This window comes from Sordaria macrospora, chromosome 3 (assembly GCF_033870435.1).
Source record: "Sordaria macrospora chromosome 3, complete sequence".
In the NCBI taxonomy this organism is placed as follows: Eukaryota; Fungi; Ascomycota; class Sordariomycetes; order Sordariales; family Sordariaceae; genus Sordaria; species Sordaria macrospora.
The window spans coordinates 3238741-3254873 of record NC_089373.1 but is presented as its reverse complement, the minus strand read 5'-3'; the positions used below and the strand labels follow the sequence as shown (position 1 = coordinate 3254873).

The window sequence follows — 16133 nt, the reverse complement described above, 5'->3', positions numbered from 1 at the left end:
GGGACGGCTTGTTAGACGGGGAGCTGCCCCTCTCTGCCCTGCAGGAACATCTGCAAGAGGAACTGTCCCCAGCTTTGTCACAACCACGCACAGCACGGGCAGGGGACCCAGTCACTCCTCCCAGTCTAACAAGAATATTCCCACGTTAGGGGTGACGGGTTGCCTGGTTGTTACAACCTAAAGAGCTTCAGTCGTTGACGGTCAAGCATACCAATAAAGTCGTTGTTCTAACCATGTCTATTTTCCTATTCCTAGGTAAACCGACTCGACCGACCATGCCGTGTAAGCCCAAACTGTTAAGACAGACGAATAAAGATGGTCCCTGAATACAAATGAAGAAGAGAAGTCATGAAAATATTAGATTTTTGTTGCCTGCAAAGAGCCGCAAGATAATGATGCCTGAAGTCTACCAGCGATTTGAGGCCTTTGCAAACCCCCATAACCCGTGACGCCAGACATGATCACATTATCCCACCGCCCATTCTTCCCGCTTTCATACCCACTTGCAGATCCCGCCATAAAAAGAAAATCATTCATTCCGTGCCAAAATCGTGAGGGTAAAAATGCATGCGCCCAGTAAAACATAAGACATGTGTCGGTCGAGATTAAAGTAGTGTCTGTGACCGAAATCTTAATTAACTCGTGCGCACGCTCATCTCGTCATCAAATGGTGTGTTTAAGCAGAGGCGGTAACAGCAGCGCCAGTCTGCTCGGTAGTGCCCTTGGTGGGGGCCTGGGTCTGAGCCTGGGGCTGGGCCTTAGCCTGGAGCTGGGCCTGAGCCTGGGGCTGGGCCTGAGCCTGGGGCTGGGCCTGGGGCTGGGCCTGGGGCTGGGCCTCGCCCTCGTGCTCGTGCTCGTTGGCCTCCTCGTCGGTCTTGTCAGGGCTGTCGATGGCGACCTTGACAGCAATCTCGCGGCCCTCGATCTCCTTGCCGTTCATCTCAGAGACAGCCTTCTGCTGGAGCTCCTCGGAGGCAAGGGTAACGAAGCCGAAGCCACGACCCTTGCGGGGCTCACCCCGGGCCTGAAGCTTCTTAATCATGAAGCGGGGGATGGGGCGAAGAGCAATCTTCGCGGAGGAAGGCTGGTAAGCAGCGAAAAGTTCCTTGAGCTGTGGAAAGAGTTAGCGTATCTTCAGGTATGGACACGGGTGGGCAGGAAAACTCACCTTCTCCTCAGTCAAGTCGTAGGGGAGGTTGGCAACCATGACCTTGGTCTTGGAAGGAATGCCGTCAGCTGGAGGGCCGCGCTCGCGGCGCTCACGGGGAGAGCGGCTGTGGGGCTTGCCAGACTTGTTGTCGCTGTTGTGAGTCTCGTTGGTGATGTCCTTCAGAGCCTCGGTGGCAGGGGAAGTGGAGCCCTCGGCACCCTCCTCCTTCTTCTCGCCCTGGGCAGGAATGTCAGTGTCTGTGTGCAGTTCACGGATGGACGTGTGGGTGAAACCTACGCGCTCGCCACGAGCACGGCCACCACGGCCACGACCGGCGCGACCGCGACCGCGGGTGGACTGGCGACGACGAGTGCCATCATGGCCCTCACCGTTGGCACCCTCGGTCTTCTCGTTAGACTCAGGCTTGCGAGCGAGCTGGACGGAGACCTTGCGCTCGAGGATCTCCTTGCCGGAGAGCTCAGCGATGGCACGCTCAGCCTCGCTGGGGGTGGAGAGGTCGACGAAGGCATAGCCGACGGGGCGGTCGGTGCGAGGGTTCTTGGGAATGGAAACAGACTCACTACACGCAGCGAGAGCCGGTTAGTAACGGACAAGCGCACGTAACACAAGACCAAGAAAACCGAATGCCAACCCCACCACACGGCCACGCCAGCGGCCCACTCTCACAGCCGGATGAGTGAGGTGGAGGACGTGACGTCAAAGGAGCAAAGGGGGCTAAACCGGGATAACATGATGTGAACGGGAAGGGGAATGAAGCTTGTGGCGTGCAACTGCTTCCAGCCGCGCGAATACAACCCGAACAAGGCGGGGAAGCGGGATGCAGGGAAACAATGCAAAGGCGGTGAGAGAACAAGGGCAGGCAACGACAAAGGGAAAAGGGTAGGCGGGACGAGCCAAACTTACACAAGGTAGCCCTTGAAGAAGTCTTTCAACTCCCCCTCCGTTGTCGCATAGGCAAGGTTGCCGATGTAGAGGCGGCGACCTTCGGCGGCGCTGGCAAGGACAGCATCGTTGGCGGCGGCGGAGGGCTTCTCGTCAGCGGACTTGTTGCCAGTCAGAGAGGTGTTGGCCAGAGCGTTGGAAACGTCGTTGACGGCGGCGGCAGCAGCGTCAGTGATTTTCTCCACGACAGCAGACATGGTGATTGATTGTGATGTCGAAAGTTGACTTGGATGGAGTAGGTGATCCACAGGAAGTGACGTGAGCGTTGGACTCGTTCGGACAGGGAGGTGAACGCCTGAGGTGTTGTAAGGACGTTGACGGACGAGAAAGGTTGAACTCTGGGTTTGAGGGGGAGTCAGAAGGGTAGCTTGGTGCCCTAGATAGCTTGAAGGGGGATTTGGTTGAAGGTGGTTGGAGCGGACTTCAGATTGCTTGAATGGTTGACGGGAAGAAGAGAGGAAGAGAAAGGAAAAGATCAGGTGTTGGTTGAGTCGGCGCGCTCCAAATTTCAAATATTTTTTGCTACCGTTCGGGGAATTAAGCGAAAGGCAGGCGTGGCGGCTTTGGCCCAGGGTACGTTCGGTACCGTCCCCATAGTACCTGCCCTACACCTGGGCTCAAGGCAAGTTCCAGCTTCCAGTTGTCACTTTACGCTTCCAAATCGCTGAAGTGGACAACGGACGAGTGCCAACTGGGGTAGGCAGCATGTACCAGCCTGGCCGTTGTGGGCAAGGTGCAGGCAGTGCACTTGCCCCCAGGTTTTTTGGACAAGCTAAACTCCAGGCTTCCAGCCTCTGTCCGTCCGCTCGGGCATCGATTTTAAGGTACGACCCCTCCGCTGCACCTTCTTCACTGAACCGAACCGAACACAGTTACAACTGCCCGGATTGAGGTGCAGCAACCGGACCTCAACAAGCGTCAAGCGCTGCCCGCTGAAAATGAGGGGAGGCGCGGACATGAACCGCTGAACATTCGTAAGTGGCAACGACTCAGGGATACGCCATCGTCGTCGTAGCTCTTGCCAAACGCCAAGGTCCGTCCGCTTGTCCTACCATTTGGGATCCACAGAAGGGGAAAGGAGCGTGGAGAAGCTCAAGCAACAGGGATGCACAGTGCGGCGCAGTTTATGCGATGAGGCCAGGTGTTGCATCACGATGGGAGGGGTTGCGGGATTGAACGAGTCTATCAAGTAGAACTTACCTACACTTTGTGAGAAAGACCAATATAATGTCCTATCTTCAAGGTGTTGTGTCTTTGGCTTGGCTTAACGGACTCGGAGTCTTTGGTGAGGCTTTGTGCTACTGTTGTTCCGTCGTTGACGATAACGGCCGCGTTCCGAGTCGATCTTTAGTCGATCTTTCCGGGGAAGGCGTAGAGGGTACTGGGCTGCTGCGAGAGGAAGAACGAACGAGCTTGGTTCAGGAAACAATTGGAATCATGCCTTCCTTTATAGCTGAGCAACTTCCTGTCCTTCCCCTTCACTGGTTTCTGATGGGATGATATGCATGTTACCATAGCAAGGCCATCTGCAGCGGATCGTTGCTGGGGAAAGGGAAGATGGCTTTCCATCTCAAGCGGCATGTGTCATTCACGAGCAGCCTGCTAAAGCCTACGGCCATTACAGGTATCCCTTCAAGTTTTGCGGAAGAAGTGACTCGCTCTCATGGTACGTTAAAGGATGAAATCGGGCGGGCGTTTGAGAATCCGACCGACTACCTATGTTGAACTAGATCGAAAATATATCTACGATCGACATGGCAAAAAGTGGCATATATTTCACCTGGCGAGGCTGGGAGATGGCCTTGCTCCTGGTTAACAAGACGGAAGCCAGGACACAGACTCCTCGAACGGGTAATGGGGATATCCCCGCGATCAGTTATATCGTAGTGACATATCGGGTCACAGTTCCCGGTCGGCTGCAGAACATACTGTATCTTTTCAGACTCTTTCACTCAACCTGCTTCTGGGTCATGCCCGAATATGAGTTGAATCCGATGTCAACTGAGGTCTTTCGCATGTTGAGGTGGTTGCTGGTGGTGATGTATAAAATACTCTGGTCCCGTATCACCGTGTGCGACACTGTGTCGGTTTCCACTGCAGTCCCATTAACTTTCAACTCCACCTGAGCTTCTTGCCTTTCAGGGATTGAAGCTGTTGTAGTCCAGCGAGAGCAGACGGGCGGCACTCAGCCGCACAAAGAAGGCACGCGCTTGCATTCTCATTGGCCCCTTGAGATAGGAGTGAGCCAGAAGGAAGTGACATGTGCGATCCAATCGATAGGTTTTTGGCGACGGTGAGGTTTGAAACGGCCTCAAGATGGCTCGCCCGGATTATGACACGCTTCGGCGTCGAAAGTGGCTCCCACTTTTGGTTGCGGAATGACGTGGATGTGGCATCCGCTTTCTAGACGCTTCCAGGTTCCCAGCGGATGCCATGTACTCCACTGTCAAAAACGGGTTGGAGCCGTGCCCCCAAAAACAACATCATCACGATCCTCCACCATGGAGGGGGTCGAGGGGTCTTTGTGAGCAGGGGAAAAAGGGGGTTGTCTTGGCCACTGCCTACAGCACCTATACCAGCCCACGGTGTCGGGTTATGCTGATATTTCCCCTCATCCGCACAGGTCTGCTGGTCCGGGGTTCAATCATGCGTTTCACGGCTTGTGTGCGGAGCGCTGGCGGCTCCAAGTCGTCCCCAGGCTGTCTAGGCTTTCGCTTGCAAAAGGCAGGACCCCTAAATCACGATGCAAGACAAATGGGAGATGAGCACCGTTCGAGAGGGAGCTGTACGGTTCACCGCTCATGCGTCGAGGGCACTGAATGTTACGTTAACTAGAGGTAGGCCCTCCAAAACGCCGTGGATGGGGATGGCAAAACAAGCATCACGAATAAGTGCTAGAGGTAGGTGAAAGGCCTACTGTGTTAGCTAGGCCTTGGTCGTTCCTGTGGCTTTCAACTGGATAGTGGGAGGTGTTTACATGCTGGAGTAGGCTATAAAATTCCATGCCAGAACCAATGCATTTCATCAGAGCCGAATCAACCGGCAGAAGTGTCACTTGGACGAAATCCCGTTCTTCACGGTGTACTATCGGGGCCAGCGAGGTGTCCTTCGCCCCTTCCCCGCGCCGCTCCGGGTTTTGGTGGGGGCCGAGATCGGGACGCCACCTGTGGGCTCCGATAGCCTACACTCCTACAGTGACCTTCCCGCCCCACTATCAACTACAGCTGCTCTTGCCTATCGACCCAGACGTCCAGTGCGTTCGCGAGAAATTGCCAATCCACGCAAAGAGGACACTTTTACAGTCTTTATCATATCTGAGGACGCTCCAGCTTCACGGGTGACGTACCCAGTAATCCGACTCGAGGCTCAGTTGCGCACGGGTGGTTCAAGACAGCAAGACAGTCCGCGGGCCCGTGCAGTGGAGAGAGAGCTCAGACCTCGACTGTCCTTTTATCGGCCTTTTTTTTTCTTGAGAGCTCCCGTCGTTGCCCGTCTGTACCCGTGCTTTTCCATCATCTCCAATACCTCTTAACATCCGAATCTCGCCCAAGGATTGACTGGATTTCTCCATCGATTAAGTACCATTGGCACAATTTTCTGGTTAATCGAGGCTGGTTACCGCAGATCCATACCAGGAACTTGACGTATTTGGTGTTGGCGGAGCCTAACTGCATCCTCCACGAGGAACGGACTCAACCTGTCCCCTTCAGATAACCCTACGATAACCCGAAAATCAGAAGTGTTCTTGTGAACCTTGCGGCTTTGTCAAAGAGCAGCTGTTTCAGTCATATCTGGACAGGTGGTGCCACGGACTCTTTCCCCAAGTACCAACACCAGGCGGTTGGCTGCGAGGTACAACTGTTAGCACTCAAACAAGTTCACTTCAACTACACAACCTAGCCAGCACTCCTATTGGAAAGAAAGTCATGGGGGAATCCGTGTTGGCAGCTTCGGTTGCCAAGCCGGCGGCCATAGAGGGAAGAAACATCATCATTCTCTATGGCTCTGAAACAGGAAATGGAGAGGAAATCGCCATGGAGTTGGCCAAAATGACTGAAAGGTTACACTTCAATACTATTGTTGATGAGATGGACGGCTTCAAGTTGGTGCGTTCTGCCATATGTGCTTATTTATGTATGTTATATGCTGATTTTCTTCTTGTCAGACGGACTTACTGCGTTACTCTTTGGCCATCATTGTCACCTCTACCACTGGTCAAGGTGATATGCCAAAGAACACGACGACGTTCTGGAAAAACCTTAGACGTACAAAGCTCAACAATACCAACTGTCTTGCGCCTGTCAAGTTCTCCATTTTTGGACTTGGTGATAGCTCATATCCAAAGTAAGATTATCTTTGTTATCTCCGGACACTCCAGTCGGAAGAGCACTAGTCATAACCTTGAACCAGCATTGTCTTGGAAACTGACTTCTCAAAGGTTCAACTGGGCAGCGCGGAAGCTTCGTGTACGCCTATTGCAGCTTGGTGCTTCCGAATTCTTCAGACCAGGCGAAGCTGATGAGAGGCATGAAAATGGGTGAGTGAAATCCTATGTTATTCTCATGGTCTGCTATTCAAGCGGTCGTTCTTTTTGGCTAACATAACTCTGACCACAGACTCGACAGCATCTATCTACCCTGGTACCAGGAGTTAAGAGAGTCTTTGTTATCTCAGTTTCCTCTTCCAGAGGGCATAGAGCCCATACCAGACGACGCTCAACTTCCACCAAAGTACAACATCCGACTTGTGCCATCAACGGGCTCTGCTAAGGACAGTATGACAAATGGCGACGGCCATCTCTCTCAGGTCGAGGATGGTGAACAGTTAGCGGCAAGATTTGAGCGGATGAGTACCGACTCTCAAGACAGTGCGATTCCAGAACAAAAGAAAGGAACTGGTGTCCCAGACTTTCCGCCAGCCAAATTACTGCCAGTACCAGGTTCATTTACAGCGCAAGTTGTTTGCGATACGAGGGTGACTCCAGAAGACCATTGGCAAGACGTCAGACACATCGAACTCAAAGTTCGCAGTCCAGGACGCAACGGAGCCATATCCTTTGCCGGCCAAACACTCTTAATCTACCCCAAGAACTATCCCGAGGACGTACAGAAGTTAATCGATTTGATGGGATGGGGTGAGGTCGCCGAGCAGAGGATAGAAATTGACTGGGTCAAGGGCACCCGGCCAAGAGACTACCATTTGCCAGCGGGCGCAACAGTCCGCGACGTCCTAACGCACAACTTCGACATCACCGCCGTCCCCAAACGAACATTCCTTGAGTTCATGGCCTACCACACCACCAACCCTCTCGAGAAGGAACGTCTCCAAGAGCTTACTGCCCGAGGCGACAGCGACGAATTCTACGACTACACCTCTCGCCCGCGCCGAACCATCCTCGAGGTCCTTGAGGATTTCCCCGGCGTCAAAATCCCCTACACCCGGCTCCTCGAATTCCCCATTATCCGCCCGCGCGAGTTCAGTCTCTGCAACGGTGGCGATCCCACCATCAAAGAGGGCCAAGACCAAGACCAAGTGATCTCCAACTCCAACAACGAAACCTCAAACGTTTACAAATTCGAAATCCTCGCCGCCCTCGTGCACTACCGCACCATCATCCGCAAACCTCGCCAAGGCCTCTGCTCGCGCTACCTCCGTCATCTGCCCGTCGGCACCACCATTCAAATCGGCATCAAGCCGCCCAGCAGTCCCTTTGCCATGAACGACCCGGCCTTTTACTCGCGCCCGCTCATCGGTGTCGCGACGGGGACGGGCATTGCTCCGTTCCGTGCTCTGCTTCAGGACCGTTGTCTTGTCAAGGATCAGACCCAGATAGGCAAAACCCTCCTCTTCTTCGGCTGCCGCAACTCTTCTGCCGATTACCACTTCAGCCAGGAATGGCCGACCGTTCCGAACCTGGTGGTGCACCCTGCTTTCTCCCGCGATACCACCTCCACTTCCACTTCCGACTCATCATCATCCTCCGTCGAGGAGCAAAAACTTGCCCTCCAAAGAGCAGCAGGTATCTACGACGCAGGCAAGAACTACGTGCAGCACCAGATCCGGCAGCACGCTGCTGAGGTGGGGGAACTATTGAGGCAGAACCCCATCATTGTTGTGTGTGGAAATAGTGGACGGATGCCCAAGAGCGTGAGGGAGGCGTTGGAGGATGCGGCGGTGACGAGTGGGGTGGTGAGTGACAAGGAGGAGGCGAAGGGGTGGTTTGATCGAAGGGAGAATTGTGTTTATTGGCAGGAGACTTGGTAGTTGGTGATTGGGTTGCTGAGGTGCTGAGGGTTTGGTGTTGGATGGGGTGGGATGGAAAGTAAAAGGAGGCAGAAGAGGAGAAAGGATGCGTAAGGACAAGAAAAGGAGTGAGTTAAAAGGGGTGACTAGAATGATAAGAGTTGAGTATAGAGAAGCATTGGACAAGTTGAGGAAAAAAGTCTAGCCTGAGTTATCATGTCAATTGCCCGCAGTCATAAGAATGATTTACCATCATCACCATCACAATACCAGTCAAGTTATGGACTAACTGCCATAATTTGTTCAGGGTTCGCATCGCATGTAGGTAAGGTACGTATATTAACTGATTTATTTCCGATACGCTGTATCCTCTCCTGCTACTCCTTTCTCATCTTCACTTCTATGGTATGTCTCCCCCTTCTTGCCAGTCGTCGAAACGATACAGTTCCCAAGAACTCACCGCAAATCTGATCTGATGTGCATATCTCATCACCACATCAAGGTTCTAGACAACCTCCTCCTCCGCCTCCTCCTCCTCCTCCTCCTCCTTTTCAGCCGCGAGCCTTTCCCAATACCAAGAAAAGCACGATAATCCCGCCAAAGTAACGCCGATTTTCTTTCTTTCTCACTCGTAGACCAAAAAAACGGAACCAAAAAACACTGTACATCATCGCAAAAGCGTTTGATGCCTACATACGCAGCGCACATGTATAACCACTCTGTCTCCCTGTCCAGTCCAAGTATCCAGTATTCCGTAATCCAAAAAGGAAAAAAAAAACGCCGCCCGTGTCCGGCTTGCATATATAAACGATGGATGCTACAGTAAAACCAATTCGATGGCAAAAATGTCGGTTGTATGAGTTGTTACAAAGGATGTGATGTGACAAGTACTGATAGTACTGATTCTCCTATAGCGTGGGTCGATTTCATCGAGTCTCTGCCTCCCAGCTGTACCGCTGCGCAGCCACCTGTGGGACATGAACTAACTCCGACCCGGCCTCGATTCGTTCCATGCTTCGGGGGCTGCGGGGGAAGTCTTCGTCGCGCGGGTTGTTGGTGTCATCTTCTTCGCGTTGTTCTCGTCGTTCTCGTCGTCGTCGTCGTCGCTGTTGTCGTTGATGCGACTGTTGCTGATGTGATGTTGGTGATGTAGGTGACGTCGGTGATGTCGGTGATACCGGCGATGCTTGCTGCATCTGTTGAGCCGTCGCACTCCGCTGCGCAGCCAACTGCACATGCCTCAGCTGGCTTTCCTCCTCCACGGTAAAGTTGGAACCCAAGGTCTCATTAGAACCGCGGGTTACCGAATCTGAACGTCTCAGAGGACCACTCTCGACATCGAACTTTTCTTCAGGTCGTTCTGCTATATGTTGTCGGTCGTCGGGCGTAATGATCCGAGGTACAGCTGGCCGATGATTGGGATGTGAATGCCGATGGTGTGGAACGGGAAGCTGTATGTTTGCTGGCATGGGTCCTAGGCAAACTATCTGCGTGTGGATGGGATCGATGGGCGTGCGCTGTATTGCTGCGCTGCCGGGTAGGGGGACCGGTCCTCCGGTTGGTGAGGTAGGTGAACCTGACCCTCCGTGTGTGTCCGTTGACGGGGTTACTGGTGAAGGGAGGTAGGCGTGAGGCGAGTGTGGTGACTGTAACGAGACTGGCGAGTGGCCGGAGGCTGGGTCAGCAAAACCTGTCGCTGTTGGGAAATGGTGTAGCCGGATGGGAGAGGCTACGGTCATGGGTGATGGCAGATCGAAGACTCTACCCGCCGTCCAGTCTGCGTTTGGCGACAAGGGCGATGGCAGCGAGTTGGGGAGGGAATCTGTGTTGGCGTATGTGGGCGACGATCCAGGAGATGGCTCCTCGCTAGGACCGTAGTGAACAGGTAATACATCCTGTGATGACTTCTCGTTGGGATATCCAGCAGCACGCTCGTTGTGTTCCGTGGTCGCTGTGTAGATTGGTACCGGCCCCTGAAGTTGTCGTTCGAGCTTTCGCCGCGCCGCCTCATATTCGCTCATTTCCCGACTACCATCCAGCCCAAGGTTTGCGTCATCATTTCCATAGTCGTTGTTGTCCAACTCGATCGGTTCAGGCGGAACTGGCAGTTCGAAGATCTGATGCTGAGCGTCGGCACCGACTTCAACAGGTTCGGTCATGGTCGCCTCCGTCCCTTGCGACGTCGATTGCCTCCTTGACCTTCTCCTTCTAGCAAACATCGACAGCATCCGGCTGACCGGGCTCTGTGCCGGTTCATCATGTACCGGGACAACCTTCTCCGTACTTTGATCCAGATTTTTACGGGCCTGGTTTTTCTTCGCCTTCGATTTTCGCCGGCAACACAGGAACGATATCAGACCAATGACACTGCCCGCCGCAAAAGCGCAAACCACGATCGCCACCGTTTGCCCCACGCCCAACGGCTTTTTGCTCGACTTCTTAACCGGGGGACCCTCGGGATAAGGACTATTCGGAGGCCTTTCGATGACCTGTAAGGAGTGATTGGTGGCTGAGTTGTCGGGGAACAGCGCTTGATGGATAGAGAATGAGGCCTTGTCGTACTTGGAAATGATGTATGCTTCCTGCATGAATACACGGCCGATTATATACTGATTGTTGTTTGTTTCCTTTGTAGATCGTGTCAAGGGGAAATACGGTATGCTCGACTCGTTGAATTTGATGACGTTCTTCCAAGGATAACGCAGGACCTGGGCAAATGCGGCGGGAGGGATGGTGATATTGACAACTCCTGGCATGTTGAGTGGGTAGCCGAAGTCATCACTGTTATCGTAGCTGGAGACGGTAAAAGTGAACGACAACTCTTCGGTGGACTTCATGTGCCTGTACTTGAGGTATTGATCCCCTCCCTTCGCGAACACATAAACGCCAAGGTCCTCCCTCCAAGCCAGATCAAGAGCAGAAGCAATACGTTCGCAGATGTCGGTTGGGAGCCATAGAAACGGCGTTGACGAGTCGATGAGAGCGGTAATCGAATCATTCATGGCGACGAAAGTCTGAGAAGTCGATGTCCAATTCCCAGGTGCCTTGTCCAACGATGGAACCTGAGCACCAAGGCCTCGAAGTCGTACCGTGGGCGCTCGGTCATTCGGATCCGCGGCCGAGTTTCCTATGTAGAGCCTAAATGTCGTATCATGTGGCACGAACCTCAGTGCATCATAGCCCCCAAGAGTCAACGAGGCATGTGTACCGTTTGCTAAATGGAATCAGTTCTGATTGTTCAGTGAGTTTTACCACAGGGGTAAGAAATCAATAGGAACAGATGCTTACTAGTCGTGTCGCGGTAATATGCCCCCGCCGTGTACCCGTAGCTATGACTGGGAATCATGCCATCCACTTCGGCGAGTTGGGTGATGAGAGGGTTGGTAACGTTATGGTTTATACTGCCTTGAGTCACGCCCAGTCCGATGTAGCCTTGATAGTATTCGGTGGCATTGACAGCGGCAATCAGTACACCATCAATGGACGTGGCGGTGCTGGCCTTTGTATCGACGAAGGCGACGGTGTCCAAGCCATAGTCGCCATTCCTCTGAACACCGACGTGGTTCATACCCAGCTCGTAAGCACCCGCCCCTAAGGTGTGCCATGTCTCCGAGATGTGATAGTCAAAGACGCCACCACGAGCGTCCACACATGGCTGGTCTTTTTTGTTGTGAATTAGCTCTGGGACCGCAGTGTATGAGTGTAGATATAACTTACTACCTGGGCCTGATGCGCAACCGCCGGCCCCAACAACCCACGTCTCGGACAAGGCCGTGGCAGGTGTGAGATAGACGATCTGGGCGGGAGATCCCACGGCAAACATGAAGTTTGACCAAGTGCCGTCGATGCCAAACCATTCCCCAGACGGTTGGACCCATAATGGTTCCGGTGTTGTGGGTGCTGTCGACGTTGCGCGGACAAGTGAAGGCGCCGATGACAAGAGCAGGAAGCCAACATGGAAGACGGCGAAAGAGAGGTAGGGTAACCGCATCTTCGCAAAAGCGTGGCCCGAGTTGGTGTTGCCGTGGACGGACAGACAGCCAGACTGGGGACGCAAGCGTCCAGGGCTATGTCCGTCACCAGAAGAACCGGCACGACCAGCAGCAAGAGGGGAGCGAAGGTCGAAGTCGAGGTCCTAAGACATGGAGAAAGACGACCTGGTATTCCATGAGCTGCTATCAAGCTCCGGTCCGACCCACTATTGTGCCTTACACAGATTCAAGAAGCCGTGACACTTGGTCGATGAGTAAAAGGCTGCCGTGCTATGAGAGGTAGGTATGTTCTGTTGCCGGCTGAGATTTGGCCTTGTTTCTAATGTTCCAGGACAAAAACCATTCGTTCCACTGGCCCGGTGAGCTTGAAGGCGCTCGTTCGTCCGCCTTCCAAGTGCGAGCGGGTTGACTGGTAGCCGGACTAAAACCCGGACTGGACTGGACCTGGACCGGGACCTGGACCAAGAAGAACGAACACACCCAAAAGCGAGGGACCAATGATGTTGAAGAGATGTGCGGGCGAATCGACGAACGGTGGCCTAGGTGGCACCAAAAGACGGGACAGGGGAAAATAATCTCGATCCCAGGGTAAGTAGCGAGCTGTGTGTGTAATGATGGGACGACGGCAAAATCCAGCCGCTCGGATCGGAAGCGACTGCTTGGGATAAGAGAGAGAGAGAAAGAGAAGGGAAGCCAAGTTGAGCTTCCGGATGGAGAAGAGGGCATGATGATAGATTAGATTTGTCGGGCTACTAGGTAGGTGGTGTAAGCTGTAAGGCAATGTACAGGTTAGGGTAATTACAAGCCTGTCGTGGCACTCTGTTGTACTTGAATACAGGTTGTACAAGACCGTACCTGGTGATGGAGGTACCTCTAGTGGAATGGGCATGCCTCCCTTGAGACCGAGGAGATGGCCCCTCTGAATTTCTCTGTGCAGACGGGTACCTCTAGTGTAGGGAAAAAGATGGTCCTACGTTGTACGGCGGCGGGACACTTGTCTGATTCGGAATGATCAGCGCTACCAACGCTTGACAACTGGACGACGCGGGTCCTGACAGCACTGAGGTCTCGTCGGTTGGGCGGGCTCGAGGCGGGCTGGAAAGAAGAGGAGAGACAAGTCAGAGACACTGGGCCGTCCGTCACCTCACCGTGGTCAGCAGATAGGCAGAGCAGATTGGCAAGACAGTTGGATCCAACCCACGGGAGTTGGTGTTTCTTGTTCTCGTTCTGGCATTCCTTTAACTCCTTGGCAAGGTTGCCGTCCACGGTTGTTGGAAGTTAGGAAAAGTGAGTCGGGGAAGTGTACGGTACGGTAACACACAGGAAATCAACAGCAAAGGAGGCTAGAGAGACCAGAGCATGTATGTAATGACCGGGGATCCAGACGTGTCTCCCCCTCCCCGTCTTGGTTGGTGTCGGAGATAGCCCAAGATGCCGTAGCGTAACAAGTGGATATTCCCACTTGGAGTGTCCATGGTTCGCATGTGCTCACCCATAAGGTCGCCAATAGAGGATGAATGTTGGGAACCAAAGTGAAGCGAAACATATTTGAATGATACGGTTTATCCCATGAGCATGTTATATGCCTCTATTCCCGCGTGTTGACAGTTCTGAGATGTCCATGCGCATGTGCATGTCGGTAGAAGGGGTTGAAGGTTGGAGGTTGAGTTAACAATGCTAGGTGCTGTTAGTGCAGATGCGCAGCTACGGTAAGGCAGTGGTGGGTCTAAGCCTTAGGTCTTAACAGCAACTTACCTGAAGTAAAGAGCTTAGTAACCAATAACAGGGCCCCGCCTCTGATGCTCATCTTCCTTTCCAAGCCGCAATCATTTCAACGTTTGTTTTTTTGTCGTTTTCTTTCCTTCTTCACACGGCCACACATGTAGTGGTAGTTACGTCTCCCCTAAATTCATTTCCAATGACTTGAACCCCGACCTCCCGTCGTCCCTCATCACCAGGGACTCCATGAACCGCCTCCAAGCCATCACCACACCGCGATCTCACAATGCAACCTAACCTCCATGCCTCGACAATCACAATCTTATCAAACGTCAACACCATCCTCATGGGATTCGTGGGAATTGCACCCGTCGCTGGCATGCAAGGCCCGTAGGGCAATGGCACAAGGAAGGAGCGGCAAGCGTGCCGACTCCGACACCCGATGGCGATGGAATGGGTGAGGCCACATTCCCGTCGCCAGTCACCTCACCCAACCGCACTGGAATTACCATGTCTTGAAGCGTGTATGACTATCATAACGAGGCGGCAAGGCTTGTGAGGGTTCCAGAGAAAGACACCACTAGACTGAGCAGGCTCACGTGGAGTTCCACGTCCCGAACGCTAATCCCGAGTTCGCATTTTGATATATTGCCATGATCAGCAACGGGGACACTGGCAACTTTGGGCAGCCTCTTTTTTTTTTCATAGGCGGTCCCTATACTTCTATACTATGGGCATGGGCTGGTGAACGTTGGGCCATCCGAGTACCTGACTTCACAATCGAGTGGTCGCTGGACCTCTCATATAAACCTCAACCATGTGTGCCTCCGCGTTGCCATTGCAGGCCTAGCAAAAGTTACCTACATGCCGTCAAAGGCTGGTACTCTGGGGACTTTCAACATGCCACCCGCCCAATCGTTGTTTGTCACTCAATCTCACCCAGGTGCGAGTAGGGTGCCGTTTAATACACCTGCGACATGGCATAAGCATCAAGGTGCTACCGTGCCTTCGACATCGAACCGAAAACGAGCCTAGATTACCATGAGCCATGCCCTCACGGCTCCATTGATACCACCCGGTTGGAATGCAAGTGCCGGTGAGACGGGCTCATGTTCTGGGGTAAAACGAGGGGGGCAGTTGGGTTGGGGAGTTGGGGGTTCGCTCTTGGCTTCACTGACCAGGGGTTCAAAAGATGTTACAGCACCTATTTCCCCGACCTCAACCAAAATCTCGCGCTCTGGTCTGTGGGCTAACATGTTGGGCCGACGGCTTAGAGGTCGCTATGGATGAAGTCAAACCGAGCCGGACCAACCAGGACGAGGGGCAACAGAGACACGGCACAATTAATATATCCAACCGTCGACAGCGTGAGATCACTCTGGATAAATGTGCGCCTGTCATTTTGCCGAAAACTCCCATCAAGTAGCCATCCGTACCAGCCCGTGTGGTCTTCCACATGACGGATCTCTCTTGCTGGTCCTGCCATACCAACAGCACCTTACCTCTACATCCATCCCGTCTCTGTTATCATCTGTCAGACGCGAGATTGAGGGTCTTTGACCACCTACTCGCGTCTATCATGTCTATCATGTGTAACGCGATTGTCAATCGACGACTTCTTGTTGGTGGCAGTTGGTCCCTAGGTATATACGAACACCCACGACGTCAGGGCATTCCAACGGCGATCACGAACATATGTTCACCTTATAGCCACAACATCTCAACATCAAGAATCGCCAAAGGGTTGCCCGGTCCTCGCTTGCTGAGTCTTTTTATTGGCCGCGGAACGGGTTTCATGGCTGCAATCGGGAGCGATCCATGCATTCTTGTACGCAATGTCACCGTGGGTTCAGCTCTCGGCATCTTGCTTCGCTCTAGAGCTCGGCCGCCACTACTCGTCCAACTACCTACTGTAGTGAACGTCCAAATCTCTACGACGACACATCCTGGGGAAAACAAGCATGCAATGAAAACCGCCAAACAGGTTGATATGCGTTCTTCTTGAACTGTTCTGAAACCTCAAGGATGACAGGATACCGATGGTATGGAATCATTGACGCTAGCCC

The 16133-nt window shown here is 53.2% G+C and overlaps 3 protein-coding genes across 3 annotated transcripts; 1 reads left to right on the top strand and 2 right to left on the bottom strand.

Annotated features, from left to right (window-relative positions):
- Window positions 1–211: 211 nt before the first annotated feature.
- Window positions 212–2544, bottom strand: SMAC4_04785 (uncharacterized protein). Its single transcript, XM_003346564.2, has 4 exons — window positions 2075–2544; window positions 1448–1730; window positions 1169–1387; window positions 212–1111 (listed from the first exon to the last, which is right to left on the bottom strand). The coding sequence occupies exons 1-4, from the start codon at window positions 2308–2310 to the stop codon at window positions 677–679; spliced, it is 1173 nt and encodes a 390-aa protein (XP_003346612.1). The 5' UTR covers window positions 2311–2544; the 3' UTR covers window positions 212–676.
- Window positions 2545–5081: 2537 nt separating this feature from the next.
- On the top strand, window positions 5082–8684 carry SMAC4_04784 (uncharacterized protein). The gene is made up of 4 exons (XM_024655682.2): window positions 5082–6219; window positions 6279–6457; window positions 6552–6650; window positions 6730–8684. Exons 1-4 carry the CDS (start codon window positions 6040–6042, stop codon window positions 8375–8377), a joined length of 2106 nt encoding a protein of 701 aa, XP_024511530.1. The 5' UTR covers window positions 5082–6039; the 3' UTR covers window positions 8378–8684.
- Window positions 8685–8870: 186 nt separating this feature from the next.
- Window positions 8871–13344, bottom strand: SMAC4_04783 (uncharacterized protein). The gene is made up of 3 exons (XM_066090180.1): window positions 12074–13344; window positions 11645–12016; window positions 8871–11570 (listed from the first exon to the last, which is right to left on the bottom strand). Exons 1-3 carry the CDS (start codon window positions 12345–12347, stop codon window positions 9283–9285), a joined length of 2934 nt encoding a protein of 977 aa, XP_065946536.1. The 5' UTR covers window positions 12348–13344; the 3' UTR covers window positions 8871–9282.
- Window positions 13345–16133: the final 2789 nt, after the last annotated feature.